The following is a 21,743-nucleotide window of genomic DNA, read 5'->3' on the forward strand; positions in this document are numbered from 1 at the left end:
TTGACTTATTTCTTAGCAATAATAATTATTTGTGCATAATTTTTCATCATGGTGGAGAAATGATCATATCCTTTTTTCCTTTTTTTTTTTTTTTTGTTGAATCGGAGTCTTGCTCTGTCCCCTGGGCTGGAATGCAGTGGCCCGATCTCGGCTCACTGCAACCTCCGCGTCCCGGGTTCAAGCGACTCTTTTGCCTCAGCCTCCTTGTAGCTGGGGCTACCGGCGCCCGCCACCACACCTGGCTAATTTTTGTATTTTTAGTAGAGACTGGGTTTCACCATGTTGGCCGGGCTGGCCTCGAACTCCTGACCTCAAGTGATCCGCCTGCCTCGGCCTCCCAAAGTGCTGGGATTACAGGAATGAGTGACAGCTCCCAGCAGCAATTTATTTTTAAATTTATTCTTAATCGTTAAAGTTAAAGCGTTTACCTAGGTAAAGCTGTTTCAGCAGTTAAGAAATCAGATATTCAATTTTTTAAAAAGTTACGATCTTTCTCACTGCCAGCCTGATTTCCTTTAGATTTAGGCTTATGTTGTTTCTGGCCTTTTGCCTGTGAAAAAGTTTATTCAAGCTAGTGGAAGGAATCACCGTTTTAGACAGTGGATGTTCAAAAATGGAATTGGACACAGATACGGAATTTACAGTTTAGCAGGGAAGAGAAGATGTGTACCTAAAGAACTAGCACAAGATCAAAAGTCATGCTAGGAGAGAAGCACAGTTTAAGTGTGGTCAGCTATGGAGGACAGGTGTTGGCACTGCTGCAGAACCTGGAGGATAGCTTGAGAAAGATTTCCTGGGGGAACTGGCATTTGGTGGGCATGGCTTGAAAGATGGTTGGGGGGTTTGCACCTCTCGAGATGAAGGAGGCGTGAGCAGTCATTTTAGGCAGAGAAAGCAACATTAACTAAAGGCAGAGTGATAGAAAAACTAAGGAGCAGTGACTGTTTCAATAGGCTGAACTTTGAAGGGGTAGAAAGGTAACAATTTGGAAATAAAGTTGGAAAGGGATAAGTTATGCCAGATCATAAAGAGTCTCAAAATCCAAGAAGTTTGAGCTGTATTTTGTGTGCGATAAGGAGCCTACAGATGATTTGGAATGGGAAGAGGTGGAGACCAGAGAACAAGAGGCTGTTGCCTCATTGAAGGCCAAAGGAAATGAAGGCCTGAGTTACTCTAGGGTGGCAGAGTGGATGCCTACTGGCCACACCAATAACAGAAATGGATGAAGGGTACTTGAAGTGTGCAGCTTCTATTCAGCTGCAGTTGGTTGTGGGCATACACAAATGTGGGCCCACGGTTGCCAGATCTGATTTTCAAGAGAAACTGGAAATATAGATTTTAAAGTAAAAATCTCTCAATATTTTTTGGGAGATTTGGGAAAAACATCTGTTAGGCTTGCAGACAGGCTCCTAAAAATTAGGAGCATATTTAATTCCTGGGTAGAAATTATGCACCTGCATGGGAAAGATGTTAATGTAGGTGGGATTTATTATTCATTTGTCCACATTAACTCAGATGATTACTGTTACATCAGATGCATGTACAAAGCATTTGATGTTAAAATTAACAGTATATACTGCAGTTTTCATAATAAAGCCATTATACTTGGATTTCTTTCAACAAAATAACCCTTTTCACAGCATTTTGTATGTCATGCAGACTTATACTTTTCATGCCTACGTTGTGTGAACTTAATTCTGGTTTTTACCCAGGACTTTTGTTACCAGTATTGAGGATTTTTTTTTCTATTTTTACTTTTTAGTTAAAATTATAAGACCTAATTATGAGTGATCAAATTAAATTCATTGTGGACAGTCTCAATAAGGAGCCCTTTAGGAAGAACTATAATTTAATCACGTTTGATTCCTTGGAGCCAATGCAACTATTACAAGTTCTCAGTGATGTTCTGGCTGAGATTGACCCAAAGGTAAGAGTTTTCTCTTTCTTTTTGATGGGTAGCAGAAAGCCAGTTTCTGCCTCTAAATAGTTGTGAGTCTTGGGCAAATTATTTAACCTCTCTGAGCCTTATTTTCCATGTCTGTAAAGTAATAGTAAATGATGCATAACATTTCTCTGCTAGCTCAAAAATAAATTATCTATTAGTACCTTATTTAGAAATTATTTCTCTACTTCCAGACATAAATGGGTTTGGTTAGGGAATGAAAATGCTTTTACAAAAGGTTTTATTGTATTGCAAGTTAGTTCATGTCTCTCATACACTGGTCCATTCCACTGGATACTTTTTTTGAAGCTTAACATTCTTAATATGAATCTTGATCTGACTTGGGTGTACCCTCACTTGGAATCTGGGGACCTCCATCCTTAATCTGTTTTATGAAGAGACCATTGTGCTGTTAAGCTCTAGCAGAACAATTTTGTCAGTGAGTTTAAATATTGTCCTTTGTTACGTATACAGCAATAACATATTTTTTTTTCAATTTCTTTGTTAGCAACTTGTGGATTTAAGAGAGGAGATGCCAGAGCAGACAGCCAAACGAATGTTGAGTCTTCTTGGTATTCTTAAATACAAACCTTCAGGAAATGCCACAGACATGTAAGAATCTGATCACGTATTGAGTTTTTAAAATTATGCTTTAATATCCAAACCTTCATATACTGCACTCAATCTTTTTAGGTAATACCTGGTTTCCCTCATTTGATGGCCTGAGAACATCACTGAGTTTCAAAATAATCTTAAACCTTCTATAACCAAACTCAGAAGTCTTAAGTGGATCAGTTCTTTCCCTTAATCAAGCTGTCTGGTAAATCCACTATACCATTTTATCCTTTATCTGCCATCCTAGATAAAAACAGCTTAAACACAACTTACTTGGATACGCCAATGATATATTGAGGGCCTGATTTTTCTAATTTTCTAACTAATGTACAGACTGACTTTAGAATAGCCTTGGGGCCATGCATGGTAGCTCAAGCCTGTAATCCTAGCACTTTGAGAGGCCAAGGTGGGAGGATTGCTTGAGCTCAGGAGTTCGAGACCAGCCTGGGCAACATGGCGAAATGCTGTCTCTACAAAAAAATACAACAGCAGAAAATCAGCTGGGCATGGTGGTTGGTGCCTCTAGTCCCAGCTACTTGGGAGGCTAAGGTGGGAGGATCACCTGAGCCAGGAGGTTAAGGCTTCGGTGAGCTGTGTTATGTTCCAGCCTGGGCAATAAAGTGAGACCCTGTCTCAAAAAAAAATAAAATTCCTTGGGTTTATCTTTTTTAAAAAGTTGCAGAAAGCAATTTGGACATTGTGAATCAGCTTTTGAGAAAATGCTGTCTCTCTTCAAAGTTTACTGTTAAGTGTGTGTGTGTTTGTGTGTGTTTCTCTCTTAGGAGTACTTTTCGTCAGGGTTTGGTGATTGGAAGTAAACCTGTAATTTACCCAGTGCTCCACTGGCTTCTTCAGAGGACTAATGAACTGAAGAAAAGAGCATATTTAGCTCGTTTTTTAATAAAACTTGAGGTACCAAGTGAGTTTCTTCAGGATGAAACTGTGGCTGACACCAATAAACAGGTAAACAATACATAAATGGTACATTGAAACTGTAATGGATTTCAAGGTGTACATATTCAAATACATGTTACTCTTTTTTTCATTTGCTGTCTTTATAGTTCCAAGTGGCACAAGAAGATAAAACTGTATCAGCTAATGTTCAACTATGGCCACATCTCAAGATAATGGCTTTTGCGCACAAATACTGTTTTAGTGATAGGAGTATGTGAATAGAAAAAAAACAAACCTGATACTAAGATTTTAGAATAATTTATTACTTAGCAGTTGTGGGTAAATAGGATCCTGGGTTAAGTCTGCACAGCACTTTGTTCATCAGTAAGGTGACTACATAGTTTTTTATCCAAATTAGAGAGAAACAGACTATCATAACATTTAAACACCAAGAAAAATGGTTTAAATTGACACTATCCCAGGCAAATTGGGACATGTGAGCTCCTGGAAAGAAGCAGGCAAAGAACCTAGGCTGGCAGTCTCAAAGGACTTCCTAATCAGACAAAGCGTAGAGATAGATTCCGGAGTTTGAAATCTCAGTGCATCTTTCTCGCCAGAGTTTTGGAGTAACATTAGGTTCTGGCATAAGGTCTTAAAGCTCTTGAGTACTGAGGATTCTGGCTGGTCTGGCTTCTGATCCTGAGATCCCTGAGTACATTGCTGGCCAAAGAAAGTAGAGAGAAAGTAATTAGGCTTAGATTTAAAAGGACTTTGATTTTTTTTTTTTTTTTAAGTGCTTCTGTTCAGTGTTTCACACTTTTATTCCACAGCACTTACATAGACTGATTTGTGCCAAATTGTTGTGAACAGTTTGTCAATCTGTTTTTCCCAATATATTCTGAGGCTCATAGAGACAGGTGTAATGTCTTACCCATCTTTATTTTCTTCCAGACTTTGTATAGTCACTTCTAATGTGAGCTCAATATTTAGATTGAATCACAGTAACCAACTGAATATTTTTATTTTTATCCATGTATTTTGCTATTTTGGGTGGACGTGGCAGTAACTCAAAATAGAGTCAATATTGATCTCTTAAGACAGTATTTATGCAAATAATTATGTCAGATGTCACAGTAGATGCCATGGGAGAAGCACAGCAGGATGAGACCACCTGTCCTTACCTTTGAATATTTTACACAATGTGGGAAATAGAGAAGTGTAAATGTGTACTTTCTCCTTCTTAGGCTCCCACCATCAATAAATCTGATAAAAATTAATTTATCTAGAGGAAGTTGATTAAGTCTTTTTTTTTTTTTTTTTTTTTTCCGAGACAGAGTCTTGCTCTGTTGCCCAGGCTGGATGGAGTGCAGTGGTGCAATCTCAGCTCACTGCAACCTCTGCTTCCTGGGTTCAAGCGATTCTCCTGCCTCAGCCTCCCGAGTAGCTGGGATTACAGGTGCCCACCACCACACCCAGCTAATCTTTGTATTTTTAGTAGAGATGGGGTTTCACTATGTTGGCCAGGCTGGTCTTGAACTCCTGACCTCGTGATCCGCCCAACTTGGCTCCCAAAGTGTTGGGATTACAGTCGTGAGCCACAGTGCCCGACCTGATTAAGTCTTTGCTAAATATGCTCAGCTAGTTAATGAAATAATTAATGGTAATAAAGACATTACTTGTTCTTGAAGCATATCTGACAGGTATCTCTCTGTCTCTCTCTCTCTATATATATATACATTATATATATGAGAAAGAGATATACACACAATGATTTACAGTGTATAATGATTTACACATTTAGCCAGTCATTTCAGGAATCCTAATGAAAATACATATTATCTTTTGGAATGAAGAGTCTTATAATTAATAATTTATAGATTTGTAAGATATGATCAATCAAGAAAAATATTATTCCTCTCATTCCCCATCAAAATAACTTTTTGGCCAGGCATAGTGTTTCATGCCTTTAATCCTAGCACTTTGGGAGGCCAAGGCAGGCAGATTGCTTGAGCTCAAGAGTTGGAGACCAGCCTGGGCAACATGGTGAAACGCATCTCTACAAAAAATTTAAAAAATTAGCCCGGCATGGTGACATAAGCTTGTAGTCCCAACTACTTGGGAAACTGAGGTGGTAGGATCACCTAAGCCCAGGGAGGTCGAGGCTGCAATGAGCTGTGATCGCACCACTGCACTCCAGCCAGGGTGACAGAGTAAGACCCTGTCTCTAAAACAACAACAACAAAAAGACTATTTTAAAAAATGTTTAGGTAACAGGATTTTTTTCATTCATTCAATTACTTTTCTTTATTTGAGACAGAGTCTCGCTCTGTCACCCAGGCTGGAGTACAGTGGCACGATCTCGGCTTACTGCAATCTCCGCTTCCCAGGTTCAAGCAATCTCCTGCCTCAGCCTCCTGAGTAGCTGGGATTACAGGTGTGTGCCACTGTGCCCAGTTAATTTTTTGTATTTTTAGTAGAGATGGGGTTTCACCATGTTGGCCAGGCTGGTCTTGAACTCCTGACCTCAAGTGATCCATCTGCCTCAGTATCCCAAAGTGCTAGGATTACAGGTGTGAGCCACCGCACCTAGCCCATTCAACTACTTTATATTAAACACCTCCATGGGTTATGCACTATGCTAGGCCCCAGGGATACAAGGGTGTACACAATGAATATGATTCTTTTCCTCTTGGCTCTCACTATATGATGGAGGGAGACAGACAGGAAATCATAATAGTCAGTTATAATTGTACATGATATCTACTCTGATAGGATAGGTAAAGAGCCAGAGAAGGCTTCCCTGAGAATAGTGGAATCTATGTGAAGACTTGAAGGATGAATAGGAGTTGCTTAAGTTATGGGTGAAGGAGTCATAGATGTATAAGCTGGACATGAGAGCTTGGAATGTTCCGGGACTCAGACATCAACATAGCTAGAGTGTAGAGTGTGAAGTAGGAAAGTAACCAGAAATGAAGATAGAGAAGTATTTAGTGTTAAGATGGTAGAGATGTACTTTTTTGTATCCTATATAAATGTATAAGGATGTGTTTTTGTGTTTTTAATGGTGTTCTTACAATGACTTGTTATCGCTGTAAGTTAATAGATTACCTGATTAAGAAAACTCTATGGCTCACGCCTGTAATCCCAGCACTTTGGGAGGCCAAAGCAAGTGGATCACGAGTCAGGAGTTCAAGACCAGCCTGACCAACATGGTGAAACCCCGTGTCTACTAAAAATACAAAAATTAGCCAGGCGCGGTGGCACATGCATGTAATCCCAGCCACTCAGGAGGCTGAGGCAGGAGAATCGCTTGAACCCAGGAGGCGGAGGTTGCAGTGAGCCGAGATTGTGTCACTGCACTCCAGGCTGGGTAACATAGCAAGAGTCTGTCTCAAAAAAAAAAAAAAATAAGAAAACTCAACTGGATCTAGTTATTAGTTTACAATTTATTAACTTATTCTTTTAGTATGAAGAGTTAATGGAAGCCTTTAAAACTTTGCATAAAGAATATGAGCAGCTCAAAGCATCTGGATTTTCTACAGCAGAAATAAGAAAGGTAAAGGAAAGAAAACATAGTAACAATTTTTTTGGGATTTGAATAATATTGGATTTAGCATTTTTGTTTTTAATTAATTCAGTATGAGTCTTAAGACTATATGGAGACTGTAATAGCAAATGGTACATTCTACTTTGTGGGACCTTTGGTAGTTCCTTACTGATGAAATTGATGAGACTGGGGTAAATTCACAATGAGTAGTTCCTTATAGTACGGAAGAAAAGTGATATATGTCCATCTACTATTCCTCCATTATGTCCTGTAAGTAAACCAGAATAATGACAAGAACCTAGAGTCTGTATTTTAATTTCATTCATTATTACTAAAGTTTTCTCTCTCTTTTTTTTTTTTTTTTTTTGAGACAGGGTTTCACTCTGTTAACCAGCCTGGAGGAGTACAGTGGTGTGATCACAGCTCACTGCAGTCTCTACATCCCAAGTTCAAATGATCCACCTGCCTGAGCCTCCTGAGTAGCTGGGATTACAGGCAGGCACCACCATGCCCAGCTAATTTTTGTATTTTTTTTGTAGTGACGGGATTTTGCCATGTTGCCCAGGTTGGTCTTGACCTCTTGGGCTCAAGCTATCCTCCTACCTTGGCCTCTCAAAGTACCAGAATTATAGGCATGAGCCACTACTGCAACTAGCTTCTATTTCTTGTTTAATCATATTTTCTAAATTTTCTACGAAGCATATGTTCAGGAATACTTTAGTAGGCCAGGTGTGGTAGCTCATGCCTGTAATCCAAACACTTTGGGTGGCTGAGGCTGGAAGATCATTTGAGCCCAAGAGTTTGAGACCAGCTTGGGCAAGATGGCAAGATTCTGTCTCAAGAAAAAAAAAAATTAGCCAGGCATGGTGGTGCTCGCCTGTAGTCCTAGCTACTCAGGAAGCTGAGGCAGGAGGATCACTTGAGCCTAGGAGTTCAAGGCTGCAGTGAGCTGTGATCATACCACTGCACGCTAGGTGGGTGACAGAGTGAGTCTTTGTCTCAAAAATAAATAAATAAATAAATAAAAAATCACTCATAATCTCATTCTCTAGAGACAACTATGGTTTGACATTTTGATAAATATATTTAAATCTTTTTCTTGGTATTCTGTAGATAAATGTTGTAATCTGCCTCTTTCAAGTAATGTCATATCATGACTTTTTCTCATGTCATTAAACATTCTTCTGCATAATTTTTAATGACTTTCATTGTATTATGCAGTAATTTATTTAACAATCCTCATACATTTTGGTCATTTTGAAATTTTAGGTGTAACTTGCATTAATGAGAATCTTTATAGAGGATGTCTTTTCATGAATGTTTTATCTGGACAAATCATCAGATATAAAATTACTGGGCTAGAAGGGATGAACATTTATTTTAACACTTTTTTTTTTTTTGAGACAGAGTCTCACTCTGTCACCCAGGCTGGAGTGCAATGGCACAATCTTGGCTCACTGCAACCTCCACCTCCTGGGGTTGAGCGATTCTCCTGCCTCAGCCTTCTAAGTAGCTGGGATTACAGGCACTTGCCACCATGCCCGGCTAATTTTGTATTTTTAGTAGAGACAAAGTTTCAACATGTTGGCCAGGCTGTATTTTAAGACTTTTGATATTGTTCTTCAGTACAATGCTATCAGTAATGAGTAAGAGTGCCCATTATTCCAAATTCTATCAATATTGACTACCATGTATATTTACATGGTAAATGTACAGTAACTTTACTGTTACTGTGATAGTTAAGCTATTACTTTTTTAGATTTAGGAAGAGGTTTTTTTATTTGTTTGCTTTTATAACAAAATACTATGAAGCTGGTTAATAGGAAGGAAGTTTATTTTTGAAGTCTTTATTTTCAGAGAGGGAATTGGTTAACTGGAAAAACCAGGCACAAATTTATGTCATGAAAATACCGTAGCCTTAAAAATGATTTTGATGGAAAATTGGCAGAATATATGGTTTGGTGTTTAACAGAACAGATGGGATGTCAGCAGCTGTTGTTCATGTATTTAGACGTGCACACTTTCCATTATAGAAGATTTTTCAAAAATCATGTGCCCATATTTGGAATCAGAACACAAATGTGCCGGCTGGCAGCTTTACCTTGCTGCATTATAACCGGTTTTTGTTGCATTTCTGGATGAACACCAAGCTGCCAAAAAAATTACCCTGCATAAAAAGCCCTGGGAGAAAAATAGAAATGACCTTCATCCAAAAGAGGATCTTGGTTGTTAATGCTCTGGTTATAAATGATGAAAATGTTAGATGCATAATCAAAATAAAACCTTATCTGTATCCTACAGACTGAGAATACTTTTTCTTATAATGTCTTCTTTGCCACTTTTTAGGATATCAGTGCAATGGAAGAAGAAAAGGATCAGCTCATTAAGAGAGTTGAACATCTGAAGAAAAGGGTAAGGCAGAATTAGCACTGTAAGACTTTGGCCCCAAGCCCCAAGGACTTGCAAAGATTTAGGAATGCAAATAAAGATTCAGCCAAGCATGAGTGTACATCTGAGGATGGACTCAAATAACATTGACGAAAAGGGAATCTCTCTAGGCAGTAGCCCAGCACTTTCAAGGACCTGGAGTCTAGAGCTTTACTGTCATCTCTAGGGAGTACTGTTTACCAAAAGGAAATGATAAGTGGATGTCTGAGTCACATGACATGCTAATTTGTTTCCTCAAACCTGACAGTAACGTGTACTACTTATTCCCTTACTGTAGGTGGAGACAGCTCAGAATTATCAATGGATGCTTAAAATAGCAAGGCAACTTCGAGTTGAAAAAGAGAGAGAAGAATATCTTGCACAACAGAAACAGGAACAAAAGAATCAGGTATCCACATAAAAGTTTATATTTTTGTATGAAAGAAATAGTTCCTTCTCATAATCCAAAGGTAAAGAAAAGAGTTTTAAAATTGTAGACTTTCACATTCCTTTTGCTAACATAGTGGAATACTCTTTTAATTAAGATAAATATTTCGGGCCGGGTACAGTGGCTAACGCCTGTAATCCCAGCACTTTGGGAGGCTGAGGCGGGCGGATTACAAGGTCAGGAGTTCAAGACCGACCTGGCCAACACAGTGAAACCCTGTCTGTACTAAAAATACAAAAATTAGCCAGGCATGGTGGCGCATGCCTATAGTCCCAGCTACTCAGGAGGCTGAGGCAGGAGAATAGCTTGAACCCAGGAGGTGGAGGTTGCAGTGAGCCGAGACCGTACCACTGCACTCCAGCTTAGGCAGCAGAGTGAGACTTTGTCTGAGAAAAGAAAAAAAAAGATAAATATTTTGTGGCAACAACAATACCACTTTTTGGGTTTTATATTCTGAATTGTATCTATACACTGTCTTTTGGCCTATGCTTACCTCATGTTGTTCCAACATTACAGAAGAGTCATTGTAATGTTAACAGTAAGATTAACTGCTAATAAGACTTCTAGAATCTCTAACGGATGCCTTTAGATTCCAGGGCTATGAGACCATTCTTTTTATTCCACTGATCACAGTACCCTCTGCAATTTAATACAATGGCAAATAAGTCATGAAAAGGCTCAAAATCACCTACACTCCATGTTTTTAAACTTTGGCTTAAAGAAAAAATAATTTGCTCAGAAATTATTACTTCTACATATTAAAAATCTATTTTAAAATCTGAGTAGAGTTATACATTAAAATATATTTCATGTAAGCTTCATTTACTACTAAATCAGCAGTTTAAATGTTTGGCTCTGCTGGCACTTGACTTGGCATTGAAGTAGTTTCACTGCAGAAGTAAGCTGCATTGCCTAAGCAGTAAGCTGCATTACTTGGCGTCGGTTTGTGATTCTGAAACATCGCTATGACAATGTTAACATTACTTAGCCTTAAGAAAACCATGTATAACAAGAAAAATCTGGTGTGTGTGTTTCTTTGATAAGTATTTTTCCTTAAACTGCAAATTCAATAAATAACTAAAGAAAAATTTCTGAAAACTTCCTTTAAAAATGTACATGAAAAGGTATTGAGAGAACCAGTTACATTTTGGGTTTAATATGGGAATTTTCTGAGTTTTTATTATTTGTTCCCTTTATATCATAAGAATTATATGGAACTTGTATTTTCCATTGCTTAAGTGAGAGGTAAGCTTCAGTAGACTAAGCAAGTAATCAATTTAATTGTATTTTAAAGCTATTTCATGCAGTGCAAAGATTGCAAAGAGTACAAAACCAGCTGAAAAGCATGCGCCAAGCTGCAGCAGATGCAAAACCTGAAAGTAAGTGGAAATTATTATATGGTATAGGTGATTAGAAAATACTAATTTAAATCAAGATCTTCCTAAAAAAATCAATTTGTGGGAATTAATTATCATCAAGTGATGTCTTAGCATTTTGGAACATCATTTCCTAGCTGAAGAAGGAGAGCCCTGATGAAGACATCCCTGGGTTTTCACCAGATGTTTTTAAAAATTCCCAACCAGATGGCCAGGTGCAGTGATTCATGCCTATAATCCCAGCACTTTGGGAGGCCAACGTGGCGAGAGGTCAGGAGTTCGCCAGCCTGGCCAACATGGCGAAACCCCGTCTCTACTAAAAACACAAAAATTAGCTGAGCGTGGTGGCAGGTCCCTGTAATCCCAGATACTCGGGAGGCTGAGGCAGGAGAATCCCTTGAATCTGGGAGGCGGAGGTTGCAGTGAGCCAAGATCACACCACTGCAGCCCAGCCTAGGCGATAGAAGGAGACTCCATCTTAACAACAGCAACAAAAAATTCCTAACCAGTTTTTCACATCAGAGAGTAAAGATAATGAAAACAATTGTAGAGGGAGGCCGTCCAGTTTATGCTTGTATAAAGGACTTAGCATGGCTGGGCATGGTAGCTCACACTTATAATCCCAGCACTTTAGGAGGCTGAGGCGGGTAGATCACTTGAGGTCAGGAGTTCGAGACCAGCCTGGCCAACATGGTGAAACCCTGTTTCTACTAAAAGTACAAAAACATTAGGTGGGCATGATGACATGTGCCTGTAATCTCAGCTGCTTGGGATGCTGCAGCAGGAGAATTGCTTGAACCTGAGAGGCGGAGGTTGCAGTGAGCCGAGATCGCGCCATTGCACTCCAGCCTGGGCAACAGAGCGAGACTCTGACTCTAAATAAATAAATAAATAAAGGACTTAGCATGGCTGTTGTGAAAATGATGATTGGAAAAATTATGAATCATTGTGTTAAAGCCAGGGCTATAAAGAAAAATAATAGAATGCTGGATCCTTAAAACCGAGTGTTTTTCATTATTTTGGTTTGTAGAATAACAGTGCTACTGATGTAGATATCTCTGGCTGTGTTCTTACATTAGCTTAACACAGAGGATAAACTGTCCTAATAGCCCAGATTACACCACCAGATCCATCCTAGGCATTTTACAAAGCGTTTTTGTTTGTCAGAAGAAAGACCACACAAACTGAAAGAGTGACGGAAAGCTCTCATTTGTATTGGAGAACTATCCCAATGTAAATAGCTGATAGAGGGTTAATTCATCTTTCTGTAGTAATCTATGAAATTCTATAAGAGCAGGGAGCAGGAGGTTAAGGAGTTCCGACTTTGTTGACATCTTTCTGGGAAGTGGAAAAGTCTTAAGTGATCTATTCACAGCCTAGGAAAAGGGTAGATTAAACATATTTAATTGATCCAGGTATTTATTTTAACAAGCTTTAACTTTTCAGTAACAAAAAAGGCTTACAAAAGCTAATATTTACTTACATAACAAAAAGTACTTTTAGTATGACAGTGTAATTTGTCTTTTTGCAGAGTAACAGCTATATTATAAAACATTCACTGAGGTTAATCTTTTTTTTTTTTTTTTTGAGATGGAGTTTTGCTCTTGTTGCCCAGGCTGGAATGCAGTGGTGTGATCTCAGCTCTCTGCAGCCTCCACCTCATGGGTTCAAGTGATTCTTCTGCCTCAGCCTCTGGAGTAGTTGGTATTACAGGTATGTGCCACCACGCCCGGCTAATTTTTGTGTTTTTAGTAGAGACGGGGTTTCTCCATGTTGGTCAGGCTGGTCTTTAACTCCTGACCTCAGGTGATCCGCCCGCCTCAGCCTCCCAAAGTGCTGGGATTACAGGCATGAGCCACTGCGCCCGGCCAAGGCTAATCATCGTTATACTCCACACATTTGTGAGATTTATTACATAAAAGAAGACACTCATTTGATTATAGTAGGATCAGTGAGATGTTTTCAAAGGGATTTTTTTTTTTTTTTTTTTTTTTTTTTGAGACGGAGTCTCGCTCTGTCGCCCAGGCTGGAGTGCAGTGGCGCGATCTCGGCTCACTGCAAGCTCCGCCTCCCGGGCTTACGCCATTCTCCTGCCTCAGCCTCCCGAGTAGCTGGGACCACAGGCGCCCGCCACCTCGCCCGGCTAGTTTTTTTTTTTTGTATTTTTTAGTAGAGACGGGGTTTCACCGTGTTCACCAGGATGGTCTCGATCTCCTGACCTCGTGATCCACCCGTCTCGGCCTCCCAAAGTGCTGGGATTACAGGCTTGAGCCACCGCGCCCGGCCTTCAAAGGGTTTTTAATAGAAAAGTTGGCTGACATCTTAGTGACCTTGTATTTAATTTCTCCAGGATTTTGAAAGACAATGCTTTTAAAACTTTTCATAGAAACATATGACTAGTTTTCAAGGTCTAAGTTAAATTTTTTAAGAGAGTAATTAAAAATTTGGTGGAAACTTGGGTTTTATGTTTTAAACAGCTTTATTGAGGTAAAGTCGACATATAACAAACCATACAAGGCCTGGTGCAGTGGTTCATACCTGTAATCCCAACATTTTAGGAGGCAAAGGTGAGCAGATCACTTGATCCCAGGAGATCAAGACCAGCCTGGGCAACATGGCAAAACAAAAAAATACAAAAATTAGCCAGGTGTGGTGGTGCACGCTTGTAGTCCCAGCTACTTTGGGAGGCTGAGGTGGGAGGATCACTTGAGCCGGGGAGGTGGAAGTTGCAGTGAACTGAGATTGTGCCGCTGTACTCTAGCCTGGGCAACAGAGGGAGACTCTGTCTCAAAAAAAAAAAAAAAAAGAAAAAAGAAAAGAAAAAGCTGCACATATTTGGTGTGGTTCAGTGACTCAATGCCTATAATCCTACTCCTTTGGGAGGCCACAGTAAGAGGATCACTTGAGCCCAGGAGTTTGAGACCAGCCTGGGCAACATAGCAAGACACCATCTCTACAAAAAATAAAAAATTATTTGGGAAGCCAAGGCGGGTGAATCCCAAGGTCAGGAGATCGAGCCCATCCTGGCTAACATGGTGAAACCCCGTCTCTACTAAAAAAATATAAAAAATTAGCCAGGCATGGTGGTGGGCACCTGTAGTCCCAGCTACTTGGGAGACTGAGACAGGAGAACGGCATGAACCTGGGAGGCGGAACTTGCAGTGAGCCAAGATCGTGCCACTGCACTCCAGCCTGGGCGACAGAGCGAGACTCAGTCTCAAAAAAAATAAAATAAAAATAATAAAAAATTAGCTAGGCATGGTGGTGCATGCCTATAGTCCTAGCTATCCAGGAGCCTGAGGCAGGAGGATCACGTGAGCCCAAGGGTTTGAGGTTAAAGTGAGCTATGATTGTGCCACTGCACTCCAGCCTAGGTGACAGAGTAAGACCTTGTCTCAGTAAATAAATAGCATATATTTAAAGTGTATTTTTAAAAAATTTTTAAAAATTTTACTTTAAGTTTTGGGTTACATGTGCTGAATGTGCAGGTTTGCTACATAAGTATACATGTGCCATGGTGGTTTACTGCACCTATCAGCCTGTCATCTAGGTTTTAAACTCTGCACACATTATTTGTTCGAATGCTCTTCTTCCCCTTTCCTCCCATGCCCTAAAGTGTATTCTTGATTTCTTTTGACATATGTATACACTGGTGAAACCATCAGCTTTTGATCAAGATCACAAACCTATCTATCATCCCTAAACATTTCCATTGACTGTTTTTAATGTCTCACTCTTGCCCCCTTCTGCCTCTCTGTCCCTCCCCAGACAACCATGGATTTGCTTTCTGTCACTGTAAATCAGTTTATATTTTCTAGAATTAGAAACTTTTTTTTAAATACAGAAAATATTATTTGAGTATTTTAAATCTTGAAAAACATTTTAGTTTTTGATTCCATGCATCTCTAATTACATGGGGTATGTTTAAAAACCTGAGGATGGAAAAGCTGGTCATCTAACAGACAAAGAAGCCAGGATGTAGATTTAATCAAAAGCCACATAGGAATGACTGACTGATTACAGTGTGATTTATTTTATTTATTTATTTATTTATTTATCTATTTATCTATTTATTTATTTATTGAGACGGAGTTTCGCTCCTGTTGCCCAGGCTGGAGTGCAATGGCATGATCTCAGCTCACTGCAACCTCCGCCTCCCGGGTTCAAGCGATTCTCCTGCCTCAGCCTCCTGAGTAACTGGGATTACAGGTATATGCCACAATGCCCAACTAATTTTGTATTTTTTTTTTTTAGTAGAGACGGGGTTTCTCTATGTCAGTCAGGCTGCTCTCAAACTCCCGACCTCAGGTAATCCGCCCACCTTGGCCTCCCAAAGTGCTGGGATTACAGGCGTGAGCCACCATGCCTGGCCTATTTTTTATTTTTTGAGATGGAGTTTCACTCTCGTTGCCCAGGCTAGAGTGCAATGGCATGATCTCAGCTCACCGCAACCTCTGCCTCCTGAGTTCAAGCAATTCTCCTGCTTCAAGCGTGTTTACAGCCTCCAGAGTAGCTGGGATTACAGGCATGAGTCACCACACCCGGCTAATTTTTTGTATATTTAGTAGAGATGGGGTTTTTCCATGTTGGTCAGGTTGGTCTCAAACTCACAACCTCAGGTGATTCGCCTACCTTGGCCTCCCAAAGTGCTGGGATTACAGGCATGAGGCACCGTGCCCAGCCTACAGTGTGATTTATTAAACACTTTCTCTTCTCTTCCTTTCTCTAATCCTGAAAAAAGAAGGAGTAGTGAAGCAATGAATGGAAAACTTATAATTTGCAGTTAATAAAATTTTACATGTTAATATATGGTTAGCACAGTGGAACTAAAAATAGTTTTAAGGCTTTGGGCCGGATGTATTATGCAATCTATGTCCACAGATTACTTAAACCAGAAACTCCATGTGTTAAAAATTCAAGCCAGGCCAGATGCAGTGGCTCACACATGTAATCCCAGCACTTTGGGAGGCCCAGGCAGGCGGATCACTCGAGGTCAGGAGTTAGAGACCAGCCTGGCCTTAACGTGATGGAACCCTATCTCTACTAAAAATACAAAAAATTAGCTGCGCTGGTAGTGTGCGACTAATTCCAGCTACTCAGGAGGCTGAGGCAGGAGAATTGCTTGAACTCAGAAGGTGGACAGAGGATGCAGTGAACCCAGAATGCACCAGTGCACTCCAGCCTGAGTGACAGAGCGAGATTTCGTCTCAAGAAAACCAAAAAACATTCAAGTCAGAATTTGTAAATGTGAAAATGGAAAGATCTGAAATAAACTTTGTAAATCTCTCTAGGCTGGGAACTTAAAACAAGACTGTTATTCACTGAAAATCTGTGTATGTAGTTGTCCATCTGCATAAATAAGAAAACTAAAATCTGAAAAATATAAATTGCCCCTTAACTGTAAACTAATAATACTTTACAAAATAAAAAAAATACCAAAACATGGAAAGCTTAAAACATTTATGTGTAGATAGATACCTTGTTTCTTTTTTTTTTTGAGACGGAGTCTCGCCCTGTCACCCAGGCTTGAGTGCAGTGGCCGGATCTCAGCTCACTGCAAGCTCCGCCTCCCGGGCTCACACCATTCTCCTGCCTCAGCCTGCCTAGTAGCTGGGACTACAGGCACCCGCCACCTCGCCTGGCTAGTTTTTTGTATTTTTTAGTAGAGACGGGGTTTCACCGTGTTAGCCAGGATGGTCTCGATCTCCTGACCTCGTGAACTGCCCGTCTGGGCCTCCCAAAGTGCTGGGATTACAGGCTTGAGCCACCGCGCCCAGCCCTCTTTTCTTTTTTTGGGACAGTCTCCCTCTGTCGTCCAGGCTGGGGTGCGGTGACGGTGATGCCGTCTCGGCTCACTGCATCCTCCTCCTCCCAGGTTCAAGCAATTCTTGTTCCTCAGCCTCCCAAGTAGCTGGGACTACAGGCATGCGCCACCATGCCCAGCTAATTTTTGTATTTTTAGTAGAGACAGGATTTTACCATGTTGCCCAGGCTGCTCTCAAACTCTTGACCTAGGTGATCCACCCACCTTGGCCTCCCAAAGTGGTAGAATTATAGGTGGGAGCCACTGCACCTGGCCTGTTTCTCTTTTTTAGATTTTAACTTGTGGTGCTTTTAGTAATGTCTTCATTGGCTTGAAGCTGACAAATGATAATTAATTACCATTTATGAACTGTTAGAAATATAAATTGCGCTAGGTACAGTGGCTCACGCCTGTAATCCCAGCACTTTGAGAGGCTGAGGCGGGTAATTGCTCAAGCCCAGGAGTTAAGAGACCAGCCCGGGCAACATGGCAAAACCTTGTCACTACAAAAAAAATACAAAAATTACCTAGGCTTGGTGACTCACACCTGTGGTGCCAGCTACTTCCAGCTACTCAGGAGGCTAAGGTGGGAAGATCACTTGAGCCGTGAAGGTTTAGGTTGCAGTGAGCTGAGATAATAGTGCCACTGCACTCTAGCCTGGGTGACAGAGCAAGACCCTGTCTCAAAATAAATAAATATATATATATGTGTGTGTGTGTGTGTGTGTGTATATATAAATATAAATACACACACACATATATATATATATACTGCATCAAAAGTATTCCGAAAGAAAAAAAATACATGATCATCTGAATAAAAGAGCACCTGGGTTAGATTTTATTTGTTATCATTTGGTTCATGAGTCTCTTAAATACTTAGAAGGTAAAATATGACCCAACAATATATCTGACTCTGCACATGTTATTTTTGCGTATTGTGGGTTATAAAAGAATTAGGTTATAATTTGAAAAGGTCATAATAGCACTTTTTCTATAACTATTTAAATATTCTTCCATGTAAATTGTGTTTCTTCATTTTCATTGTAATCAACAATAAAATATTTCAATGGCCAATCTTTTATTGTACTATGCTAGATATTATGCAAATTGTTTTCAACAGATAGGCCCTATCCAGGTCTTATATTTAAAATAGTATACAGAACATCACTGTACCTACTTTTTGGGCTGAATATTTATTTATTTTGTTTTTAAAGGTTTAATGAAGAGGCTAGAGGAGGAGATAAAATTTAATTTATATATGGTAACTGAAAAATTTCCTAAAGAATTAGAAAATAAGAAAAAGGAATTACATTTTTTACAAAAAGTAGTTTCAGAGCCAGCAATGGGCCATTCTGATCTTCTTGAACTTGAATCTAAAGTAAGTGAGAATCATCTTTTTATAGCTCTCAATTTTATCTGATCCCCAGTCCTATAAAATTATGTGAACTGCTTTCTGTAGTATCCCACTATTGACTCTTAAATTAACCTATGCTAAGAGTTGACAACTCTCATAAGGGTTTGTCCTTTATGAGGAATTTTAGAATGTTATGCTGTTACTTAATCCACATGATGTTATGAAAACATAGTCAATTGATTAGCAAATGAAATAACTTAAATATGTAAATTAATGTGAATGAATTGACCAGTGGGTTCATGTCTTCATAATATAAGCATTTAGATGAGAAATTTAAAAATATTTTAATTATTAATTTTTATTTCCAAGCAAAGTATTATAGCAATTTTATATTTAAAGCTAATATTTTTATTAACCTGGTATACCTGCCTTGGAATTACTAAATGTTGTAATGCTTATTGAAAGCTAGTATCAGATTATACCTTTTTCTATTTTTTTGAGACAGTACTTGCTCTGTTGCCCAGGCTAGAGTACAGTAGCACAATCTTGGCTTACTGCAACCTTCACCTCCTGGGTTCAAGTGATTCTCCAGCCTCAGCCTCCCAACTAGCTGGGATTATAGGCACGAATCACCAAGCCTGGCTAATTTTTTGTTTTGTTTTTGTTTTGTTTTTTGTTTTTTGTTTTTTTTTTTGAGATGGAGTCTCGTTCTGTTGCCCAGGCTGGAGTGCAGTGGCATGATCTTGGCTCACTGCAACCTCCGCTTCCCGGGTTCAAGTGATTCTCCTGCCTCAGCCTCCTGAGTAGCTGGGATTACAGGCATGTGCCACCACGCCTAGCTAATGTTTGTATTTTTATTAGAGACAGGGTTTCACCATGTTGGTCAGGCTAGTCTTGAACTCTTGACCTTGTGATCCACCTATCTCAGCCTCCCAAAATGTTGGGATTACAGGCGGGCCTTGTTTTGTTTCTTGAGATGGAGTATTGCTCTGTTGCCTAGGCTGGAGTGCAATGGCGAGATCTCGGCTCCCTGCAACCTCCGCCTCCCGGGTTCAAGCCATTCTCCTGCCTTAGCCTCCCAAGTAGCCTCCAAAGTAGCTGGGACTACAGGTATGTGCCACCACGCCTGGCCAATTTTTTTATTTTTATTAGAGACAGGGTTTTGCCATTTGGCCAGGCTGGTCTCAAACTCCTGACCTCAGGTGATCTGCCCACCTCAGCCTCCCAAAGTGCTGGGATTACAGCTGTGAGCCAATGTACTTGGCCTGATTATACCATTTTTGTTCCCTAGAATTAAAACACTAGGTCAGGTTCAGTGCCTTTTTTTTTTTTTTTTTTTACTTTTTAGACTGAACTTGCTCTGTTGCCCAGTCTGGAGTGCAGTGGCACAATCTTGGCTCACTGCAACCTCCACCTTCTGGGTTCAAACAATTCTTCTGCCTCAGCCTGTCAACTAGCTGGGATTACAGGTGCATGCCACCATGCCTGGCTAATTTTTTTTTTTTTTTGCGGGGGATGGAGTCTCACACTGTCACCTAGGCTGGAGTTCAGTGACATGATCACAGCTCACTGCAGCTTCCATCTCCCAGGCTCAAGTGATCCTCCCACCTCAGCTTCCCAAGGAGCTGGGACTATAAGGTGCATGCCACCAGTTCTGGCAAAGTTTTTGAATTTTTTGTACAGACAGGGTCTGGCCATGTTGCCCAGCATGGTCTTGACCTCCCAGATTCAAGAGATCTGCCTGCCTCTGTCTGCCTCAGACTCCCAAAGTGCAGGGATTACAGGTGTGAGCCATTGCACTCAGCCTAATTGAAAAGTTTTGACTTGCTAATTCTGTAGTGTGCTTAATATGTGGTTAATAGCCACTACAGTTAAAACTACAATTAAATATGTAATTCTGACTTTTTTTTTTTTGGAGACAGAGTCTAGCTCTGTTGCCCAGGCTGGAGTGCAGTGGTGCGATCTCGGCTCACTGCAATCTCCACCTCCTGGATTCAAGTGAATTCTCCTGCCTCCCGGGTAGCTGGAATTACAGGCACCCACCACCATGCCCAGCTAATTTTTGTATTTTTAGTAGAGACGGGGGTTTCACTGTGTTGGCCAGGCTTGTCTCGAACTCCTGACCTTGTGATTAACCCACCTCGGCCTCCCAAAGTGCTGGGATTATAGGTGTGAGCCACCGCACCCGGGCCTGTTTTATGCTTTTAATTTACTTAGAAAAATTAAATGTCCAAGTCATATCTGGCTAAAAATTTCTTTTGTTATGTTTTGTTTTTGAGATGGAGTCTCACTCTGTCGCCTGGGCAGGAGTCCAGTGATGCGATATCGGCTCACTGCAACCTCCACCTCCTGGGTTCAAGCGATTCTCCTGTCTCAGCCCCCGGAGTAGCCGGGACTACAGGTGCATGCCACCATGCCCAGCTAATTTTTTGTATTTTTAGTAGAGACGGGATTTCACCATGTTGGCCAAGCTGGTCTCGACCTGACCTCAGATGATCCACCTGCCTCAACCTCCCAAAGTGCTTCAATTACAGGCATGAGCCACCACGCCCGGCCTAATCTGGCTAAAATTTAATGTCACAGAATTAGGGTTAGGGTTAGAGAGAACTCTAATCTTTCAAAGGATGGATACACTGAAAACCATGGTTTTTGTTTTGATTTGTTGAGGAACCATATGCTTCTGTCAGATTTATTCAGTTTTGTTACGTTTTGGAGATATTTAGATTAATGATTAGGATAAATGATAGCTATCGAAGATTCACAGATTATTAGCACAGGAAGGGCGTTATCCCTGTCAACTCTCAGCTGGGTTCATGAATCCTTGTAATAAATCCTTGGTGCATGTTTGTTCACATTTGCTTTATCACTTGCAGTGACTTGAAGTCACAACCTAGCTGAGGGGATAGCTTCAGATTTTTAGAAAGCATCTTTGTGGTAATATATAAATATTTCATGTAAAATACTTTAGAATAATTTAGACATGGGTGATTAAATCTGTATAAATAATCAAATTGTGTAACTATATATCATGAAATGTAAATTGTTTCTAAAAGTAATCATAACAAGCTCCCCATAACATTAATGGAACTGTTTTGCCCATCAGAGACTTAATGTTAAGAACTGTAAATTCAGGCTGGGTGCTATGGTTCACATCTGTAATGCCAGCACTTTGGGAGGCCAAGGTGGGAGGCTCACTTGAACCCAGGAATTCAAAATCAGTCTGGGCAACATAGCAAGACCCCATCTCTTAAAAAAAAAAATTAGTCTAGGTGAAACTGAGACCTTGTCTCTTTAAAAAAAAAAAAAAAAAAAAAAAAAAAAAGAACCATAAATT

The 21,743-nt window shown here is 40.1% G+C and overlaps 1 protein-coding gene across 6 annotated transcripts in view; it reads left to right on the plus strand.

The window, feature by feature from the left end:
• IFT81 (intraflagellar transport 81) overlaps positions 1 to 21,743 on the plus strand; it is a 91,516-nt gene that overhangs the window by 1,008 nt on the left and 68,765 nt on the right. For 4 of the 6 annotated variants that reach the window (XM_025401465.1, XM_025401464.1, XM_025401466.1 and 1 more), the window contains exons 2-9: positions 1,763 to 1,927; positions 2,451 to 2,554; positions 3,340 to 3,520; positions 6,918 to 7,007; positions 9,345 to 9,410; positions 9,724 to 9,834; positions 11,168 to 11,252; positions 18,270 to 18,433. In XM_025401465.1, coding sequence (XP_025257250.1) covers positions 1,784 to 1,927; positions 2,451 to 2,554; positions 3,340 to 3,520; positions 6,918 to 7,007; positions 9,345 to 9,410; positions 9,724 to 9,834; positions 11,168 to 11,252; positions 18,270 to 18,433 — 945 coding nt within the window. In that variant the 5' untranslated portion in view covers positions 1,763 to 1,783. The remainder of the gene's footprint in view (positions 1 to 1,762; positions 1,928 to 2,450; positions 2,555 to 3,339; positions 3,521 to 6,917; positions 7,008 to 9,344; positions 9,411 to 9,723; positions 9,835 to 11,167; positions 11,253 to 18,269; positions 18,434 to 21,743) is intronic. The other 2 variants (XM_025401470.1, XM_025401469.1) reach the window with 1 other exon arrangement.

Source organism: Theropithecus gelada, chromosome 11, assembly GCF_003255815.1.
Source record: "Theropithecus gelada isolate Dixy chromosome 11, Tgel_1.0, whole genome shotgun sequence".
Classification (NCBI taxonomy): Eukaryota; Metazoa; Chordata; class Mammalia; order Primates; family Cercopithecidae; genus Theropithecus; species Theropithecus gelada.